This window comes from Coloeus monedula (assembly GCF_965178545.1).
Source record: "Coloeus monedula genome assembly, chromosome: 5".
Classification (NCBI taxonomy): Eukaryota; Metazoa; Chordata; class Aves; order Passeriformes; family Corvidae; genus Coloeus; species Coloeus monedula.
In genome coordinates, this window is record NC_138785.1 from 56,355,099 (window position 1) to 56,377,203 (window position 22,105).

Consider the following 22,105-nt stretch of genomic DNA (forward strand, 5'->3'; position numbering starts at 1 on the left):
GCAGTAACTAGAGCTCCTTGAAGGCTTTTCCTTAATTTATATTGGCATGATTTAGGTAGAAATTAGAGAATTTTCTCCACTACCTGCAGAGCCTCAACTAGTATATTTGTCTCTGGCTAATATTAGCAAAGGTACTGAGTAGCTACAGCAGCTCTCTCAGACACATGATCAATCACTAGTAATGCACAGTAGCTCTGGCCAGACCTGCCTGGACTGCAGTATTCCAGGCTCAAAAAAGGCAAAATTACAATAAAAAACCCTGAAAAAAAATTTAAAAGCCTTAGATTTGCCTGTAGGATGAGGAGATACATTGCCAACAGCAAAGCAGCAGAGCTGTCCCAGACCTGCTTTAGGCACTGGAGGCTGCAGAAGTCCATTGAAGAGCATACACTGCACTGCAGAAACTTTGCATTGCATTACACAAGACAAAAGTCAGATTCACTACAAAACATAACTTCATGTCAAAGGAGATGCTGGGACTGATGGGTTGAGCAGCTGACTGAAAGAAATCAAGATCACCAACACACAACCAATTATTATATTTAGTTATTCTATAACAGAAAATTTGTCTTTAAAGGGTGTATTCTTTTCTATGAGACATTTCTAAACTGAGGGGTTTGAAATTGATTTTTTTTTTTAACTTTTACAAATTAATTTTGGAACTTTTACTGTTTACAAATCAGAAGTCATACATCAAAGCAGAAACTACAGACTTAAAGCACATCTGTGGCCAGGTAATGTCTAAATGCATGAATGCAAGAACTCTTCAAAGTGAAAGGAACCTTGTTAGAAAAAGTCCACATTCAGAAACCGTTTGCTTATTAGGTACTGGAGAGACATTAACTTTGCCAACTTTATCAAAACTCTGTGTGTTTCTTGCGTCTCTGCTGCTTCTTCCAAATTATTCAAAATCTCTGACAATGTAAACTGCAGTTATCCAGGCTGTTGTATGCTCCAACTAGGCAACAGCAACCTGAAAAAAGAAAATACTTTAAACACAACAGGGTTGGGGGAATTTGGGGGTCAGGAGGGGGAGGTTGGTTTGTTTGTTTGCTGGGAGTTTTTGCCATTGTAGATATTTAGGGTAGTTATCTATCTTGGAGTGTTCCTGGTAGATGACATTTTATCTCCAGAGGTCTATCAGATATTATTTCTGATATTTATCTTTCTCAAACTATATCTAAAATTGCTACAAAAAATTTATACAACTACAGATTGAGCAGAAAGCAGAATTGACCTTTTTTTTTTTACCACAAAGCTGCATTTCCATTGACAACCCCTTTAGAATCTTATATCTACACCTTAAAAAAGGATGTGTTTCATGAGAGCAGGAGTAAGGGAGGAGAAAAAATTCCAAAATAATATCAATTACATAGTCTGTGTTTGAGCTTCCCTCATACATAATTTGTACCTTCAATCATTCTTCCAGACTCATGCATTCCAGAGTACAAACAATTCATGGTATACTCCTTCTTCTCCTGTGCCCCTATCCCGTCTCTTTCTTCACCCACACTTGCGTTCACTTGCCTTCACACCCAGGCTGTAATTGTGACAATTTCTGGAATACTTCTTCATTGCTAAGTATCTCCTGTATAAAACTGATGAGAAAAACTGGAGGATGAGTAGTTTAGTAGTATAGATAACAACAGGAAATCTAGCATGAGGTTCAGAAATGCCTTGCAGAATATGATCAGCCACAGGCTGAAATATAAGACCTCTAAGAATAAAGACAAAACCTGGCCTTTGGAACTTAACTACTTAACTTCCTCTTTGAAACTTGGAAGAGGAAGAATTGAAACAGAAAAGTACTGCAGCATTAAGCTGACAGAAAATTCAGCTAAACTTCTCTTTGGATACAGATAAATTCATTGCATAAAGAAATATTTTCCACTGTATAGCTATGTTTGTGGATACCTGGCACATACTTACAAGGCACTCAAAGTATCAGGGAGTATATGGTAGACCTTTCTGAAACTGTTCCAGAACCAACTGAACCAGGAACACTATGCCTAGGAAAAGCTAAATGCCCAAAGGACCTTACAGGAGATTACCTGTCCTATTTCAACCCTATTTCACATTCTCCATCTCACTTAGGGAAAGCAGGATGCTATAGAATTTCACAAGTGATTCCATCACCCAGTGGAATTGAAAAAACTATCAGTTTAAAAGCTTAGTTTTGGCAGGGTAAGGCAATGGACTTTGATTCAATTGTAGTCAAAAGCAGTTCATCAGAAAAAAAAAAAAATCAAACCCTGACTTCATTGACTGCATAGCAGCTTGCTGAATCTGTTAATTAACCAAAGCTCAGTAATGTCCTTTGGGATTAGAATGCTCTGTGCTCCACTTGCTTGGGTGCCAAGTCTTGCAGTAAAATAAGACATTTCTTATAAGCTATGCTGTAATAGCTCAAATCAACATTTGCAGGAGAAATTAACATCAGGTTCCCAATAATTTAGCTCTGAGAAGATGCTGATTTAGGCTTTGCCAGCCTATATGATTTCCCCATTGATGAACAGTTAACTCTGTTTAATCAAAGAACAGGAAGGACAAATTGAAGTGAAACCAATGACCAACTCACACACACACCACATTATTGCTTCTGAAGTGGGCTGTATTAGACAACTACAGTTGAAAATAATTTATATACAGATTCAATTATCAGTATCCCGTTTTATCTGGAAAAAACTAATTTAAATTCTCTAAACATAATTCACACTGATCCTGTGGTTCACCCGTGTTGTCACTCACTCATTTACCCCACCACAATCTTGTCATCTCCACATATGTCGGACTTTTGGTTACAAGAGAAGCCACTTTGAAAAAGCTCTTCTTGAGCTTCTTCCTTCTCCCAGCTGCTACAAGTTAAAAGCAATATTAAACAACAACAAGGACTTTTTTTTTTTTTTTGCTGGTAGAGAGCCACAGGCTCTCAAACTGATCCTCATGCTCAAAATCACAAGGCTACATATTATTCCAGCAGTCACTTGGAAAGGCTTTTCAGCTTGCTCAGAAGGAAAAAAAAAAAAGAGGGAAAATAAAAACCCCAACACAAGCCCAAAATCCCAAATCTCCAAAATGTTACACAACTTAAACTCAGAAAGGCTCTTTGAAGCAAAAGCAGTAAGACTCAGGATTTACAAGCCTAACTGTAGCACCCTAGTTGCCATACAAAACTGTCCACCTTTCCTTTCCCAGTAATATTGCTGTCAAACTTTAATAATAGCATGAAAAAGAAATACTGGCCAGAACCCTAAGCAAAACCAACAAAACTTATCTCAAGAAAATATTTTTTTAAAAAAAATCAAAATTTATGTACTCAGGGAATAGGCTAAGATCAATTAAAATTACATAACATTTTCACTAACACAGTTTCACTTTTCAAAATGAAAGTCAGATTTATTCAACATTAAGTGCAACAACACATCAGAAATCAATAAAATCAATTTTCACTTATAAAGTAAAGCAAAGTAACATGAATAAACACAGGAAAATACTGTCTGAGACTCTCCAAGGAGGACATTTCTCATAAGACTCACAGAAAAGGAAAAAAAAAAAAAGGATTTTTATATGCAAAATTAAATTCCCCAAAATTCAGATTTTTTCCAGTTGTAAAGCAATATATAGCTAATGGGAGGTAAACTAGAAAAGGGAATGAAATGCATCATGCTGTACAACACCAAAGAAATACTCCAAATGCATTTGTGTACAGCATTAACAGCATGCAATAGATGAGGTTAAAAGCAAGTACAGTGTATATATTAGAGACAGAAACTAGTCAGTCTGAGGGCTTTGTTTCTCATTTTAGTTCAACTAACGAAAACAAACAGAAGCCAAGAGCAAACAGAGGAAGAGCAGAATCTGCATGGAGAACATCTCTTCCCAGAACAGTAAAGCATCTTAAGATTCAAATTTTGCACATATTTACTTGCCTTGGTCCTCTTCTTGCTATGTCATTAAAACATACCCAGATCCAAGGGGCTTTATGCAAGTATCTACATTTTCATAAAGCACTAATAAAACAAAACAATGCAAGTCATTCAAATTCTGCTAATCTTTTAAGTCAGGCATTAATATGCTGAACACTCACTACAACTCAATGTTATTTAAATTAAAAATAAAAACAGGGCAAGACATCTCCCAAACAGCCTTGCTGAAATCTAGGGTATTCTAATTATATTTGTTGCTTGGAGGAGAGCAATTTGAAAATAGACGTGCTACCCAATTCATTTCTTTAGGAATTATTTAAACAATACTTTTAGACAACAGCTGGTCTCTTTGTTGGTTCTATTCAGTTCACAGCCTGACAGATTTCTCTTGCCAGACTTTTTTTTTTTTAACAGCAATTTTTTAAGACAAACTCCCAAGATCTCCTATAGATTTTGTCAGCTATTGAAAAGCAAGCAAGCATAGCACACATGCAAGTTATTAGAGAGCCAAATATAATTAACTACAATGTTCCAAGCAGTAAGTACATCTACATTCCCCTGGGGAGACTCCATCTTACTGGGAGATGGATTTGAAAGCTGATAAAGAACACAGAACACCTGGTTCACTTCAGAAGTTCTCTGCCTTCCACCTGAAGATTTACAGGAATCCATTCTACTACCCAACAAGCTAACAAGCTAGTATAAATACTTAAGATTGTCATTAATTTCTGTAAGAATGGAGTGATGGCTGACAACTGCAGACTGACTTTTGTAGGGTTGGACATACTGACCTTAATTTTAAATTAATTCAAGTCTGAAAATAATTGTGCACCATTAAGACACAAATAAACAATCAAAGGATAATTTAAGGATAACTTCACCACTCATATACAAATTACACCAGCCAGTGGTCTACCTAGTTCCCCTGAAGTACAGCAGTGTTTTTACAATATCTAACTGAGACCAAGTCTTTAAAAAGCAACTATTTACCATTTATTTATTAGTAATTCCCAACTGAAAAAAAAAAAATGTAGTATTCTAAACAATTATCAGTACCTGCTTATTTTTTTAACAGTAGAGGGATCACAAAGAACTGAGTTGAATTAAAATAAAAGGAATGTGAAGGACAAAGTTTTAATTCAGACGTCTTTAGCACATATTAAACCAAAACTGACATTAAGATATGCTACTGAAAGTTATCTGAAACTGCTCTGAGGTCTGGCAATCACTCCAGTTAGTACTGTAACTACCAAATTTAATGCTGGGTGAAAAATAGAATAGAAATTAGAAATAAGAAGGTAATGCCCTGAAGAGTACACCTAAAGAAGAAAGTGAGGGGTTTTGTTGGATAAAAATTTACTGATCTGAAAGCCTTGAGATTGAATGTACCTTTTATCTCCAGCTATCTAAGTCGTGAGTACTCCTTAGGAGGAGATTTAACACCTCTGAATATTTTTCATCCTCTCCAATGAGCAAGCAGCATTTTTTTTACCTTGCTTGAATGTGCTTTCCTTAACATCTAAGCAGAAAACAACCTTCTCACTTTCATTTCAGTGAAGCATTAAAGACACAGAACACACACACACACAATTTGGTAAACTTGAGATTCAAAGTTGTAAAGAAAAACAAAAGATAACACTAATCTACTTTACTTCTGAATGCTTAAAGTGGACTGGTAAGTACTGCCACCTGCTTAAGCAATGCCAGATGCAAGAGCACCCAGGAATAACAGTTTTAAAGGTTATTACTGTTACCATTTATATGAACTCGTGCATTCTATTTATGCAACAGAGAACTAAGTGGAGAGTCAGATAAACACCATCTGTACTGGGCTGGAACCAAAAACTATCCGTTGAACACCTGTATGACACATTTGAACTGCTACTGAAACCTCGAAGAAGGGTTACCTGAACATTTATACACTGTCAGGCAGCCAAACTCTGCAGGCAATTTTTGGTTATTAGTTATCCCAACATCTGTGTCACTAGCAGAAAATGTTAGCAGCACTTAAGACTCAACCAGACACAGTGGGCTTCACCACAAACCACTGAAGATGCAACATCCAGGATTAAAATGCCTACAAGCAATATGGAGCAGTGATTCAAACATGAGATAGTAACACACCCCTTTAGTGAGAGCAATTAGAACAGATTAGAAAAATGTGTTCTCCCTACTTAACATATTGCACAAGGAGATAAGCAAATAGACAAGAGGTCCAAGAACTAGTAATTCCTCTATTTGGCTTAAAAAAATATTTTATTTACATTCTCCACTGCTCGTAAATTTGCTTGAAATTAAATGAGAAAAAAAAAATTGTTGTATACATTATGAAGGTGAGGTAGTAATCCCTCTCCAGCAGTGTATCATGGAAATGGAATGAAACTATTCTGAAACTCTAAGAGCTGGTGGTATAAGAAATACTAATTAGCTCACTTCCCTCCTGTGCATGCCATGTTCCCATATACTGGGAAGCAAAAGGGCAAAATCTTGAAAGCTTTGATTTCCAACTAGATTTATCTTTTTAGGCTTTCAATCAATTGTAAATTATTGCCTAACTCCAGCTGGCATCCATAAATATCATAAGAAAACTGAAATCAAGTATTCTTGGCTTCATCATCTTCTAGGCTTCCAAACAAGGAACTATAACATTACTACTTGGACTATGATTGAGAATTTTTCCTCTTTCAGCAAATTGACCCTCAGGAAGTAGAGGGTAATCTGCTACCTAGGTACCAGTGAGGCAAGAAAAGCTGACATATGCCTGGAACTGTCAATGAACAATTTTAAGGTCCATCACTGAGCTGTGGGGGATGAGGGATGGAGGGGAACTGACCGAAAAGAAAAACCAAAAAACCCAAATACAACCAAACTGTTTTAATCTCTAAGTGCAATGTACACTGGCCAAAAGCATTCTCCATGGCAACCAAAATGCCCTTCCTAAAACTTTTAGGCTTTTAGTAATCAAGTGTCATATAGCTTTAGTAAGAATTGTGGAAAGGTTTGGGTTTGTTTAGTTTTGGAAGAACTGGGATTTTTTTTTTCTTTATATAGAACCATACATTTGTCACTTCTTCATTTTACAAGTGACTTAAACAGCAACCTCTTTAGGGAGAAGTCTTCTAGGCAATTTCCACAAAGGAGCTGCTGTCCTGACAAAGTACTCTAACAAAATATTTAAAAAGCAAAGAGCCTCATCTTGTGAAATACCAGAAAATTAAAAATAGAACATGGATTTTAGCTATAAAAGCGAAAAACACCCAAAACAAAAAACCCACAAACCGATCCCTAATGACACTAGATGACTGTCTCAAGTGACTGATATGTCCTGTGAATCCTCGTGGTTGGAATGCTGGCTGGACTCACTCACTGCCAGCAAGTTCAAGTTACGCTGTTAGCAAATGGAAACGGAACAGAGAACCTTTTGAGGCAAATTGTGTCACTTCTTAGGTGTGGATATGTGCCAGGTACTTCAACACTAAGACTGGATTTGATAACTGCCAGTGAAGATCTACCTTAGGGCCAGTGCTCTGAACATCCCTCAGTAAAATGACTCGAACTATTTGAAGACAGGAATTTCCGCAGTAGCTGCAGTAGGAGCAGTGGAAGCCACTTACACTGTGGACAAATTTAAATGGCAAGAAATGCAAGTGGCCTATCAAAATAATAATAAATAATCTCAAAATTAGTTTGTGCTCCAACATGTAATACTCACCACTTCTGATTGTATTAATTTAAGCTTTTAGTTCTCTAACACTTATTATGAAGCAGCTATAAAGTTACAGGACAGCTGGTGATACACTGACTGTTGAGAGTTGTCTGTGCTCCAAAGGTTTGTCATTTTGAAGACAAAATCGATCACTATGATAATTTCATCTGATTTGTTTGTACAACATCATGAAATACTACTTCCAGAAAATAGTTAAATTTTTTTTAAAAAAAGATATTAAACACTTTAACTCTCAGCCAGTGAAGAGTCCAATAGCTCCTCTATTTCACTTTTTAGTTATACTTACTACAGAAAACTGAATTTGTCTGTTTTGGCTTCTCAGCATTTGAGTTTGCCCAATTTTGATATCAGAATTAAGAAGTGCTGCCCTCCCACTCCTCAGTACCAGATTTTTTTCCATGTGTAAATATTTACTCTCCAGTACCAATATGCCACTTCACCTTTTTTGGTAATGAAAGAGACACAGTTACTCAAATCTCACACCAAGATCTACTATCCAGCCCCAGATCTTATTTTAAACTCAATTATTGCTCTAGCCTTCAAGTGCATCAAGATTTTTCTGGTAGTAGTCTTCTCCACATTGTTTGGGAGGCACAATAAGTTCCCTACTAGCATAAAAGTAATTGTTCCCTTTGTAGATGTTCAAGTACTTCATCAGGCTTTAAACCACAGCTCTTGAAGGCTCAGCATTGAGGTCGTTCTTCAGCATAAGTCTTTTTTCATCGCTGCTTTTTGTTGTCTGCCACGTACTGAGTGTACAATCTTCGTTCAAAGAGACCATTTTGATTACTACAGCTACAGCTGTTCAATCTGATGATTCAGAGAATAATGGAACAATATTATGTTCTCATTATTTTCTATTCCAACAATTTTTTCTTCTCCAGACTTTATCAAACAGTTGATTTGTCCCATGCTTTTCTGCATAGATGGCCTACAATCAGTCTCTGTTAGACAATAAAACTTTGGATTACTTCTGTTCTCTTAAGGAATTAACCAATGTACCAGGACATTTAAAGTACTTGCACACGTAAGGTCTCCACCCGATTTTATAACCCTTCTCTTTCAACCATGTCACTAACCACAGCAAATCTGCTGTTAAAATCACCACCACTTCTTGAGGAGAGAACTAACACATTGGGTATGTACAGTAGAATCTAAATAGAAAATTATAGAAAAGACACTTATCACTTGATTTCAATTAGCTACAGGCTTTGAAGGCTCCTTACTAGAAAAAATTTAGGCAGTCAGTGAAATAATTCTTTCATACAGTACATCACAGACATATTGGCAAGAAGTGAGCTCCTAATCACAAGTCCCTGGCAGTGGCACCTGCTACTGAGGCAACTAGAACACCCCTATGGAAGATCTGAGACTGCTTAGTCATCACTGGGTAAATTGCTTGTGTTGACTAGAGCAGGAAATATTTCTTTGGAATGTACCTCAGAAGAAACTCCTGCTCGGTATTAACATTTTCAAACTGAATAAAAGGCACTGTTGCTTAAGCAGTACATTTCTTTTCTCCAACTGTTTAAAAAAAAATAAAAAGATGTGTTTGATGAACTAGCTACTGCTACCCTAAGAAAGCTTTCTTGTTACCTCACAGTAATTTCATCTTTCCCTATAAAAGCTTCACAAAAATTGCTTTTATCTGAAGTATGTCATCTCACCTTTATATCTATCTTTATATCTAAAATTATGAGTTAGTATAACAGTATGCATTATAAAATTATACCATTTACTTCAGACATCTCTGAACAGCTAAATCTTCAAACTATACAAAAATAAAGTGTATGAAATCTTACAAAAGGAGGACATTAAGACAATAATAGCTAATTCAAAAAATATAACTTATACACAGCAGTAAGCATAAGCAATGTAGCCTACGACACCTTTCAATTAACAGGACCTCTGAAACATGTCTGAAACAAGCATCAGCTAAAATTGGAACATTCCCAAGCACAATGTTTCCAATTTATTATCTTTACCACAGTACAAACTTTCACAACCCAAATGTCCATTATCTGTCGATCTGTAAACAAAAGCTACTATTCCCCCTCCTCATTTTGAAAGGGTGAATTTTTTTCAGTCTTCAGTAGAGTTTCACAACCATCTTGCATAAGGAATCAAGAGCCTGTTCTCTTGGTAAATTACTGGTTTTTCTTTTTTTTTGTGTTTTTCTTTTTTTTTTTTTTCTGTTTGTCATACAGCCTGCAGTGAATTAAAATCACAGTGAAAGTCCTGGGAAAAAAATGATCTTTACAGCAGGACTTGAACCATTCTAATAATAAATGCATCTAACAAAGCTTCCCATAATAAAAGCATGACATTTCCATTTCCAGAAATCAAGTCAATTAGAAATGCTAAATTCTACTTAAAAACCCCAAAAGATCTAAAAGTGAAAAGATTCATCTTCTCAGTCAAATACAAGTCTTTCAGTTTCACTTGCAGAGACTGTTCCAGTCTGTAAAACAGTAGTGCAATTCATTTAGTTCTACTTCTTTTATTTATGTTAAAGTCCAGTAGATAAATGTCCTAGTTCTATGGAAAGATAGGAAGATGCTCCAGTAAACAAGAAACTTTGGCAAGCCCAGGAAGGCTTACTAGTCCATTAAAGCTTAGGAGTCCAAAGTGGCTTAAAAATGGTTTATGGATAAACTTAAAAAAGCCCAACAAAACTAATTAAAAAAAAAAAAAAGAAACAAACCTGAAAAAGACAAACTAAAAAAATAAAGAAATAAATAGGCAGAAATTTATGTAAACTGTCTGAACTTTTTAATGATTTCTCATTGACAGCTGGCACGACCGTTGACAGTACAGTCATTAAATATAGGTGACCTACAGAGTATTCCATTAGGGCATCCAGTCTGGAATGCTCAAATGGAATTACATTCCTAAAGATCTAAAAAATAGAGTTCTTATAACATTACTATAGGTTTTCTTCTGCCCACCTCACTTACACTTCTTCTTAAAGAGGTTTTTTATTTTTGATGGCTTTTTACTTTTTTCACCATTCTGGTAGAGGTCCTGTGGGATGCTGCTTATCCTAGGGACAGAAGCAGCTTCATGGCTGGGTTTACTATCACTGCCGGTTGAAGAACATGAGGTGTGACGAGGCTTTGGGACTGGGATCCCAGCTGAAAGCTGGTTCATGCTGCAAGACTTCTCCAGGATTCCATTATAAACTTTGCTTGCAGGACTAAAGATCATGCTCTTAGTTTCTGCCATGCCTACACAGTCAGGAGAGCCCCTAGAAATATCTGCAGTTAGAGAAGAGGAGTCTCCCGTAGATGATTCCTCAAGTGAGAATTCTTCTGGCGATACTTTCTGAGGAGAAATTGTCTGGTACATCTCAAGACTTGCTGGAGGAGACTGTTTTCTTCCAATGGATGAATTTAAGGAGTCACATTCCGAACCTGTTTCCTGTACTTCCCTGAGTCAGAGCAGAGAGAAGAGAAAATATAATGAAACTACAATTTCCTTCATGCAGTTAAAAAGGAAATTAATTTAGAATCAATAACATTAGTCTAAAAGCACCACCCACACTTTTCCTTAGTAGTTAATTAAACAAAAAAAAAATTAAGTTAAACATTTTAAGTTACAACTTGCATTACATCATTTTATTATCTAAACTTAAGGGAATTAGTTTGTGCAATCTTGCTTTTGTGGGCAGCAGCATCTGCCCAGAATCAGTCATTTGTATATCACTTCAAAGAAAAAAAACTATCTTTCTGGCACGTGAAGTCAGAAAAATTATGAAACGAAAGAAGGAGATTTAAGCCTATCATATACAAAAAGTTTCTTCAGGACAAGTGTCCCTACCTTTCAACAAGCTCATTTGCTCCTTCCAAAAGGAATTTAACCTTTTCCTATGAGGCCATGTAACAAGAGTAGGTACACGCTCAACATGCTGTAAGAATTGTGTTACCATCCATCTCCTCTTCGCCCAGTAGCTGACATTGCTTTTGATCCTAGTTTCAGATGTAAAAGCCAGTAACATATTGTAATGGAGAATCAGGGTTAGTTCAGTGCACCCTGGATTGTAACATTACTTAACTGTATATGACATGCTAGCTATTTACATACACATACCAGACAAGAACTCTGTGTTCCATGTAGACTATATTAATTTATATTATCCTATAGATTACTTTAACTTTTGGTTTGGTTTAACCTCTAATTCTAAACTGTTAGTCTCAATAATCCTATCAAGAGTTCCAAGTGCTGTTTGCTAGTCTCCGTACCATTGTTTATCAGCAGAGAAGTAAATGGCTTCCTCCTCCTCTTCAGTTCGATAAAGAGCTGGGCAGCTCGACACAGAAAGGATGTCAGGGTCAGGGGAGTGCAAAGCGTGCTGAGACTGTGGAGATGATGGCACAACATTGCGTCTTGATCTACACAAGCTACTGCTTCTTGCCAGTGTGCTGGGAGGTTTTACAATGGACCCTGAGGCAGAGAAAAAGCAAACCAAAACCCTCCAAGTGACATTGATGTTAACAGTATCTACTCTGAAGACTAAGTAGCAGGTATCTGCTTCAGTGACAGCAACTTTTAAACAACTTTGACATTGCTTGACTGTTTCAGAGGAAGAAAGACTGGCACACCTCATACATTCCACAGTTAGATGAAGCAGCTAATCAAGATGCAACTGCAGAGATTTTGTGCCTGCCAAATACTACCCTGACCAAGTACACCAAAGCTCTGGCTCACTATGCTCTCTTGAGAACAAAGAGAAAGATTCTACTGAAACTCCCAACCCTTTCTAAACTAAAAATAGTAGTGCTAAAATTAGTATGTTACACAATGTCCTGTATTTTACTTGTGTGGTGATTTGGAGCTTAGAAGAAAATGTAAAATTTTTGCAATGTAGGGTATGACTAACCAAACAGCCCACTGAAACACACTGCACTAGTTGAAAAGTAGGTTAGACAAGACCAATTTCATTTATGTAACATGATAGGAAATATATAATTCAACCTCATTTTAAGCTCAAGAACTTCCTTTTAGATAAAATTTTCTCTTGCCAGGCTAACTGAATTTCTGGAAGCAAAAATACTAAGAATGGGTGGAGACATCCACACAAGACTTCATCAGCAAAGTACCCAACAGGAAGTGATAAACATTCCTAACTCAATTCCTTCTTCAAAAGATTATTAGGCAGGGATACTTGTACAGAAATATATCTACAGACCTGTTTTCAGGCTAGCTGTTACAAGTCTCAGGATATTTCATACCCCTCCTCAAAGTGTCCCACAGAATGCATCACTGCTTATGTAAGACACACCAGACTCTTACTGCTGTTCAAAATTGTTTGACAAACACAACATGCTAAAAATCCTTTCAATTATTTTTGTAGATGAGGATGTCTAGCCTGACAAAATACATTTCATTTTTTGCAATGCCAGTTTATCATCAGATAAGTTACAGTTTCCCTTCCTGGAATCTCAGAAAAGGACAAGTTGTCCACTCTCTTTTAGCACAGGAAATCACAACTTTCACAAAACAAGAAGTAACTGCACCTTTGCCAACACAGAGATTTACATCCACTCCTGAGCAGAAAAGAAAGGTTTGCAAGTCTCAACATAAGAGTTGCCATGTAACTCAAACTTCTAATTTTACTTTTGATAAATTCCCTACTGACCTTAAAAGCATATTGGGAGCTCAGAAATCATCTCGTGTCATTACAAAAAACATTCCTCAAAGAACAAATGTGAACTGAGGTAAGAGACTAAGGATATCTTTAGGAAATTTGTGCTACAGTCCAGGTAAATCAGATGCCATCCTACTTGCTGGTATAAAAAAAAACCCAAAAACCAAGATTGCACCATCAGTGAATTTTGAGAGAAGTAACAAGCATTTTGATTCTTTGTAGGTGTATATACACAGGAATTTGAAGAATTCAGCTATGACAATTTAACATGTGGAATTTTCTAGTACACATGAAACTCACTAAACCAAGGAACCAGCTGAATCCTAATCAGTCAATGAAAAAGCAGAAGTTTCACTATCATCTTCCTGCTGTAAGGATTTTGTTCCAGTGTTGGGCACTATTTCTTAATCCGTTTTTGTTCTCCAGCTTGAGACTGATCAAACAGCTCTATTACTTGACACCATATTAGCCTATCAACCCAATTGCTCTGGCACAAAGAAGCCTGTCCAACAGACTTCAAATTTTGTCAATCTTATGAGTCCAAAGGATGCTGGGGCAACGTAGTAGCCCAGTCCACTTTAGATCCAGTGACTGAAATAGCCCCATTCTTAAGTGACCTCCTGCACACTGCTTTTTGCCTGAAGCCTCATGACCAAGACAAGCTATTTTGCCTCTGTCCTTTCTCATGTGCATTTGTTATTTTTGTCTAAAGGATGGGAATAATTCAGCAGTTACCGAACTAACCTGCAATAATTTGACTCCCCAAAAGTAGTTTCAACAACAGACCATTTAGCATATTTTTCCTCTCCTTCCCCACTCCCAAGTGTTTCCCTGTTTTATTTACTGAACAGAAATTTTAAAAGCTAGTAAATTAAGGGCAAGCTACTTCCTTCATGTGATAACTTTGACAACATCAGGTTCTTGTGCCTTACCAAAATTCAGAAAGAAAAAAAAGGAAAAAAAAATTAAAATTTTTGTAGTGTTACTAAGATTCAGATTCCTTTCATCACTGAGAAAGAAATACTTGCAAATGAACTGATCTTTAGTCAAAAAAATTAAACAATAACTGCAAAAGCACACAGTAAAGTTTCATCTACCTATGCTCTTACAAACCGTACAGTCCTTTTCTAATTGTAGCTCCTTTGATTCAACTGCACGCCCTTCTCTGGATTCACTTCTAAGCAAGAGCTAAATGAGAAGAGTGACTAAAAAAACCACAAGTCTGAAGTCTTTTACACATATCCAAGTGTTGTCATTTTAGACCATCTGGAAAATCATGACAATAAATGGAGCTCTTCATTTTGAAGTCAGACCACAGGTTTCTCTATATAGAATTGGAAGCTTAACTCCAGGCATCCATATTTTATCGGGTCTCAAATAAATTTGTTGCTAGGGTTTAAATCAAAGTCGTTGCACTGAAGATGACTAGAGAAACAGCATTCCTTAAAAGTGATCAGAACTTGCAGTTAATAGTGTTGCAAGAGGATTAATGAACTTTTCAGCATGGTCTGAAGAAAAAAGGTTGGTACATTTAGAAGAAAAACAAATGCCCAAGGCACACAAAGCGAAGCCAGCAAAGTGGCGACCTTATGCTATTTTAAAATACAGTTTGAATTTCTTCTGAGATTCCCAGCCCTGGAAGAAAAATGTATCCATATGACAGTTTTCCTTCCTACTCATTCCTCAGCTTGAAACAGCTTGTTTGAATAGCTGCATGGGAGCTCATCTTTTTGATTTGCCTCTAGAGCCCAGTTAATCACAACTGCCATGAAACAGGCTCTTGTTCTGACACAATGACTCATGATATAAGGGTGGTCTGAATCCCCAGTGTATATCTTCTGATCATAGTTTAGCCAAAGCTGGATTTCCCTCCCTCCAGAACTCGGCCTCTCTGCCTGACACTCAAACAACCCACTGTATACAAACACAAACATTCTGCCTGAAAGCTTCCCTTGAAAAACAACGGGATTTTGTTCCAACTGCTAAAGAATGTTCGCAAGGCTATGTAGCATGGGGCCTCCCAAAGGATGTGATCTTCCTCGTAGATCAAGGGACCCTGGACTAAATTCATCCCTTCCATCTGAAAGAACAAATGTGCTAACAGAAACTCAGCATTATTCATTACAAACTTTTGTCTAAGTAGCAATCCAAGGTTGACAAGCACTATCAAAACCTTAGCTGAATTTGCCCCACTCTCCCACCGAAACATAAAGCAAAAGCCTTTATTTTGTTATCTGTATTGCAAAACCCAGTTTTCAATGTAAGTCCCACTAGATCTAGTATTTGAAATGCTACCTAATTTTGGTCCTTTTGACTTTGATCTAATTGTATTTGATTTTAGTACTCTTCTCCCACCCACCTGACCTGAAAATCCCATGTCCCCACAACTTTTCCCCTTTCTTTTTACTGAGCTCATCACTTACCATGAAACTGTGAAACTATTGGAGGAGTGTCTTCATCTAAGTCATCAACTCCCCCTGCAATTGGGTAGGGAGGAATGGAAACTCGAGGCATAACTACCCAGCTGTGATCAGAGTAGAGAGAGGAGGTCAAGCTTGGTAGCCCAGAATTGTGTGCAATTTGAAACCCGCAAATCTTCTCAATCTGTTGCCATCGATAAAGACGCTCTCGCAAACATGTCGTCAGCTCAGAGAGTGCTTTCCTGAAGAAAGGCACACATTAAAATTATATACACTGTTCTTAATGATAAAGCAAAGCAACACATTCTTTCCAGCATACCAGAAGATCCATTACAGCTCTTGAAATATTCACATTTTATTATTTTTTCAACTGCATTACTTAAAGTGCAAAACTACTCAGTTCCATAACTCTCAAAAATGCCCTTGTTCTGGGAACAAATAATCACAAAAGAACATGCATCCAGTCCTGGTAACCCTCTTACTTTGCTTCAAGAATTTTATGGTCCACTTCATCCAGGGAGGAGCTGTGTGCAACATGTAACGTTCCAAATACAGTGCTTCTCTTCTTTTTTATCTTTTCTGCCTAAAAAGCAAGTGAAATGTGTAAAACTAGTAGCATACTTAAGACATGACAAAACATTAGCAATATTGACAGGTAACAACAACAATTGAGAGAAGAAAAAAACACAAATGCTTATCTGCTTCGTGTTTACTATTTCATATCTCTAGCAACAGATCAGAAAAATCTTTTAAGTAGCTGAAGAATCATTTATTACCTCATCTTTAGCAATTGCTAGTTGCATTTCTGCATGCTGTCTTTTGATATTGTAATACTGTACTTCAACTTCATGTGTTAACTGAAGCCACTTCTGCAAAGCTTCAGGAACAGACCAATTACTTCTCAACTCAAACTCCTTCTCAGCCTTTTTTAAAGCCATACGAACCTAGCAACCAAGAAGAAATAAAAGTGTCACCAAAAGTATCATTAGAACTGAGAGGTGAATTATAAGTACCTTTATACCCCACAGCAACATACTTGACAGAGCTTGACAGAGTTTTGGTGTGTGCCAATTGTTGTCAGGTAGGCAGATCTGGCATCTCTGAAATCTAGCATATGACCTTCCATACTTTTTCCAATGATATACAGTTCCTAATTCAAAGTTTAAATATTTTTGTAAGATGGTAATTTTTTTAGCACAATAATCCAAATTTATTGCCATTCAGATGAGACAAAGCTACTCTCTCTTCTGATAAAAAGATAAAGCTTTTGTATATATTTTTGTTCAGTGAATCCAAAAACATTATGATAAGCTAATATACAAAGTTTACAGCTTCTAATAGCTTCAGGATTATTTTACTAGATAACGGCATGATTGACAGACAATCACTAAGCACTCTTAGACTGTTTCCATTCAAATCTAGCATTTGGAGAATATGCTTTAAACACTCCTGTGGACGTAATAAAACTAGGACTGATTTAAAGTCAACGCTAAAATTATAAACAGCTGGCAGATACCTGTACTAACTCTTCCTCTGCATATTTGAGCCTGCTCAGTTCACATTCAGCTCCCTCTCTCAATTCCCTTAGGCGATGAGCTTCACGTTTTGCATCATTGATCTCATCCATCATTTTGCGCTCCAGATTTTGCTTTTCAACAGCAACGTTTCTATTCTCTTCTTGTGCCTTCTCAAGCCTTCACAATTGAACAAAAAATATGAGAAAATACACAGCATATTTGTTAAAAGTTGCAGTCCTCAGGATAACAAAATGCATCCAGCAACAGGGCAAGAGGCTATGGGCACAAACCAAAGCACATGAGGTTCCATCTGAACATCAGGAAACACTTTCACCATGAGAGTGACTGAGCAGTGGCACAGGTTGCCCAGAGAGATGGTAGAGTCTCCATTCTTGGACATATTCAGAAGCCACCTGCACATGGTCCTAGGCAACCTGCTCTAGATGATCCTGCTTGAGCAGGAGGGGATGGACAAGATGAACTCCAGAAGTCTCTTCCAACCTCAACCACTCTGTGATAATAAAGACTCTGCAAGCTTCATGGATCAGCAGCAATTACATCACACAGCGTGAAATCCATGCCAGGCAAAACACCCAAACTTTTAAGTGAACCATCATTAAAAGTGTAGCATCAAAATACAAATCTCTACAGACAACTGAGTTAGAAGTGCACCACAGTTTATCAACTCTCATGCTGCTATATAAGCAATAGAAACTAATCAGTCGGGTGTGTTTCAATCTTAAGAGCTTAAAAAGAAATGTTCTCATTCCCATGAATGCAACTATTCAAAATAAACTGTAATTATATGAAAATAACCATACATACTTGTAAATCTGTAAGAAAAAAGATTGAGCCTCTATTCTCTACCTTCATCCACAAGTTTGTATTGTCCGCTAAAATGTACAAGAGCAATGTCTACCCAAGAAACCAGTACCACTGAAATCACAATTTCCATGCAAAGGGAAGATGGGCAAAATCCAAAGGCAGTTAATGCAAAAAAATTAGAACTGCAAAGGATCTGCATTTGTGTTTAACCTCAAAACAAAAGGACAACTTTTTTTTTTTCTTTTAGGTTTTATACCTTTCCTGCAAGTCAAGAAGACTTTGCTCTGCTGTTTGGAGACTTTCTAAGTCCTTCATCATTTTTGTGATATGTTCTCTTGAGGTTCTGTTCTGTGTGTATGCAAACCAGCAGCCTCCAAAACCAATAACTATAGAAACTGTTAATATAAAATCCTTCATCCAGTTGTGAGGGGGACCTGTGCAGAGAACAACACCATCATTAACTAGTTCATCGATACAGACAACAGACTAAGGCCTTCCCCCCCTCTCCCCAGCCTAAAGGTGACAGAACCTGATGCTAAACAGAATTCTAGCTCATTTACCTCAAACCACCTCTAACAACTACCTTCCAAATGTATTCCACAGCATCTTCCATACAACATAACCAGCTCTGCTCTAATACTTAATCTGTACTAAAACATTCATTAGATTGAGAAAAGCTTACTAAACCCCTTTGCAGTTCATACTCTGTATCTTTTTTTAAAGTTAAAATAGAGTTCCACAATTGCATTTTATCAGGCCAGTAGGAGCTTTGATTATATTTGAGCAAGTTCTCCCCAGTTTGCACCCTCTTAAATACCCTATGCTGAGTTAAAAATGCACTTGGAGAAAATAAAATACATTTTAAAATGGTAACAGCAGCACTTTGTAAAAGTTGGATTGCCAAATTGTTGTATCCAAGATTCACACAACACATCTTTGTTTGTACAACATTTATAGTCACTTGCACCTTTGTAAAGACAGCTTCTCTGAGTATTAAAGGTTTAATACAAAGTGCTTCTTTTTCCCCCCTAAAAATCCCCAGCTCAGATCTGGCCTGACTAGTTCAGAAACCCCTGACATGCACAGTACCAGAGCAGAGCTGTAACTGTGTACAAGCAAGCATGCAGAGCACTGCAGAGCACTGGTGATGTGGTATGGACATGGCTGCATATGGTAAAATGGGTCAGATGTGGAGCTCCTGCATTAAATTTAACTGCACTTAAACTTAAGATGTTGGATTTGCATCACCATCTCCTTTTCTTTTCTTAGGGAAGGTCATCCCCTCTCATTTCAGCATCCCAGCTGTACTGTCCAAACTAATTGAGAAGTGAATGTAACCTTAGCTATAAATGTAATTTAAACAGTCAAAAATATTTAGAGGAAACTTCTTGTGACACAAAAGCGAACATCCATCTATCAAGTGGGGTTAAACTAAAATTTCTACATGATCTTACACACAGCAGTGAACCTTTGTCCTGGTCACAGCATCTAAATAACCTTTTGTAATTCATTGCAGAGTTACACAATGCATGCCAAGCAATCCATCAGCATATCCACAAAATAGATAAGCTGTCCTATCTACAGTATCAAGTGTCATGGAAAACATGCTCTGTTGAATTCTTACAATAAAGAGATAAGAAAAAAAACTCCAAAAGTTACTAACGGGTGAGAGGTCCAAATAAAACAACATCCAAGGCTTTAAGCTGAAGCTTCTGTCTATGGCTCCGGTCAATTATTTTCAAGTGAGAGATCATGAAAGCATGTTCATTTACTGCTATCCTGTTAATGATAACACAAAACGTTACCTATTCCATAAATACATTCAAAATCAGTCTATGCATAAAAAAAGACATCAGTAGCATTTTCCACAGTTATATAGATTACAGCTGTGCAATTAAGAGTGAGAAATACAATGCAACAGCAACGCTATATAAATGCATATCGGCATGTGACAAAAGAAAAAAACAAAAGCATTTACCCATTCTTTTCTTTCTGGAAAAAATAATGAAATAAATCCATGTAGCATAGTTAAATGCATGTTTACAGACTCATGACACCAACTCCTAAACACACACAGTACTCAGGTGTGGTATTTATGCACCAGGAAAGGTATTCTACAGTTACATTGTTATATATACCCATACAATAGACCGGAAGATGTTCAAAAGGAAGTTTGCTAGCACACAGAATTATGTGACCTTTGGTAAGAGCTTCCACAGAAAGAAACAAAACTTTTATGAAAGTTTTATTTTGAAATATTCTGGCAGAAAAAAAATGCAGCCACCTCTTCAAAACCACCAGGACACTTCTCTTTTCTTGCATTTGACCATATCATGTTAGACTTTAGGTTCACATAGCTGTCTCTACCATACAGACTAATGCAGCAACCTATGGGGAATTATTTGAAACTAATCCAGAAGATACATTCACCTGGGAAGTGTTGTTCCATTGACATTGCTGTCTCTAAAATTCTTTTCATATTGAGGCAATTCAACAAATTCTGACAGCCACTGAAGAGTGTCCTCTTGAGTCCAGTTATGAACTGAAAGAAAAATTCAGTGACCTTAAAGTTTTCTTTACAAATCAACAGCTTAGAAGACAAGCAGTAGAAAAGCAGGTTACAATAACCAAGAGAGTTTAGCCAAATATAATTCCAGAAAAATTAGTATTACCAAGGTGTTTCTGGCATTTTGCCTTTTTCATTACATGCTCCCCTGTGAAAGCTTAGGCAAACTATACACAAACAAGCACGGAACCAATAGAAGTATTTCTTTATTAAAACTTTCACAGAACAATTTAGTCTTTTGCTTTAGTTCAAATCAGGACAGCATCATGTGACTTTCATCTACTTAAACAGATTCCAGCCTCAACTCCTTTGTTCTTGCTACCCTTGCAGAACTAAACGCACATCAGCTGATGCTGTAACCATTTGAGGCAATGTACCAAGATCTTTCCCAGGATGATGCCTTAAAACTTGTTTTGACAAGAATTTTCTTAGAGGCTTATACCTACTAACCACAAAATGGGAGCCAACAAGAGAAGGAGAGAGGAGACTGAAAGAAAACACCAAAAGACAGAAAAAATTTAACAGGAAAACTATTAAATATCTCTCAAACACACCCAAGAAAAGTGGAATTATATGCAAAAATATTTCGAGACTAAGAAAAATTACTTAATATGTAGAGAATAATTAACAATTTTCCTTAATAATAGCAACACTACATAAACATTCATAGCTACAGATGTGGTAAGAAAATGCTACCCACAGATATTGGGGGAAAAAAAAATCACATTTCTGGCCCTTACAGACCAGCTGCTACAGTTTACAGCAGGGAAATTGTTCACTGCATTTATGAGTCTGCAAAAGTCTGTCTGTATATGAAAGAAACAGGGACAGTCTCCTTCTGGTCAGACATGTATTCACATGAAAAACTTTTTTTTTTTTAAACATTTCTCTATCTAGAACTACTTGCATGTGACAGTGCTGGGCAGAGATTTCTGCAGAAACCTTATCACTAGGACACATTCTCAGTGGTAAATTTTGACAATAATCCTTTAGAAAGCGCTGCTGAAAGCTTGACAGGTAAAGCTGCAGGCAGTGGAAATTTTTATGAGTTCAAATTCATATTTCAGTTCACACTGTAACTGAAATAAGGACTTCTACGTCTCTTGTCTACACTAGCACAGCTGAAAAATAAGTTTAAACATTTCAGATTATTATCACTTCATATAGGCAGAGACAGAACACATTCCACAGACTCACTTGTAGCTTCAAGAAGCAAACTCACAGTACAAACCTCTTTTTATCTAACCATATGAATGCCTACAGAACCTTCCCAGTATGCTGTCCCGTTTCTTTCTCTCCTTGTGAGCCGCAGTCAGGTATTGATTTGAAACAGACTTGGTTTTGTCATATTACTCCAAGATTTTATGCAAAATATCTGGGCTCTATTTATAAACAGATAGGTTTCCCATTGCCAAGATTCTTAACTGTTTTGTGAATAATAAGCAATTAGATTTACAAATTATTCAAAGTCATGTGA

General features: G+C 36.9%; 1 protein-coding gene across 1 annotated transcript in view; it reads right to left on the bottom strand.

Moving 5' to 3' along the window:
- Window positions 1–9,818: 9,818 nt before the first annotated feature.
- Window positions 9,819–22,105, bottom strand: part of STIM2 (stromal interaction molecule 2) — a gene marked incomplete at its 5' end in the record, with an annotated part of 64,906 nt that continues 52,619 nt past the window's right edge. The window contains 9 exons of the mRNA XM_082282480.1: window positions 9,819–11,083; window positions 11,895–12,096; window positions 15,724–15,962; window positions 16,203–16,303; window positions 16,497–16,664; window positions 17,237–17,414; window positions 18,319–18,496; window positions 19,726–19,841; window positions 20,493–20,604. Of these exons, the coding sequence (XP_082138606.1) occupies window positions 10,603–11,083; window positions 11,895–12,096; window positions 15,724–15,962; window positions 16,203–16,303; window positions 16,497–16,664; window positions 17,237–17,414; window positions 18,319–18,496; window positions 19,726–19,841; window positions 20,493–20,604 (1,775 nt within the window). The 3' untranslated portion in view covers window positions 9,819–10,602. The remainder of the gene's footprint in view (window positions 11,084–11,894; window positions 12,097–15,723; window positions 15,963–16,202; window positions 16,304–16,496; window positions 16,665–17,236; window positions 17,415–18,318; window positions 18,497–19,725; window positions 19,842–20,492; window positions 20,605–22,105) is intronic.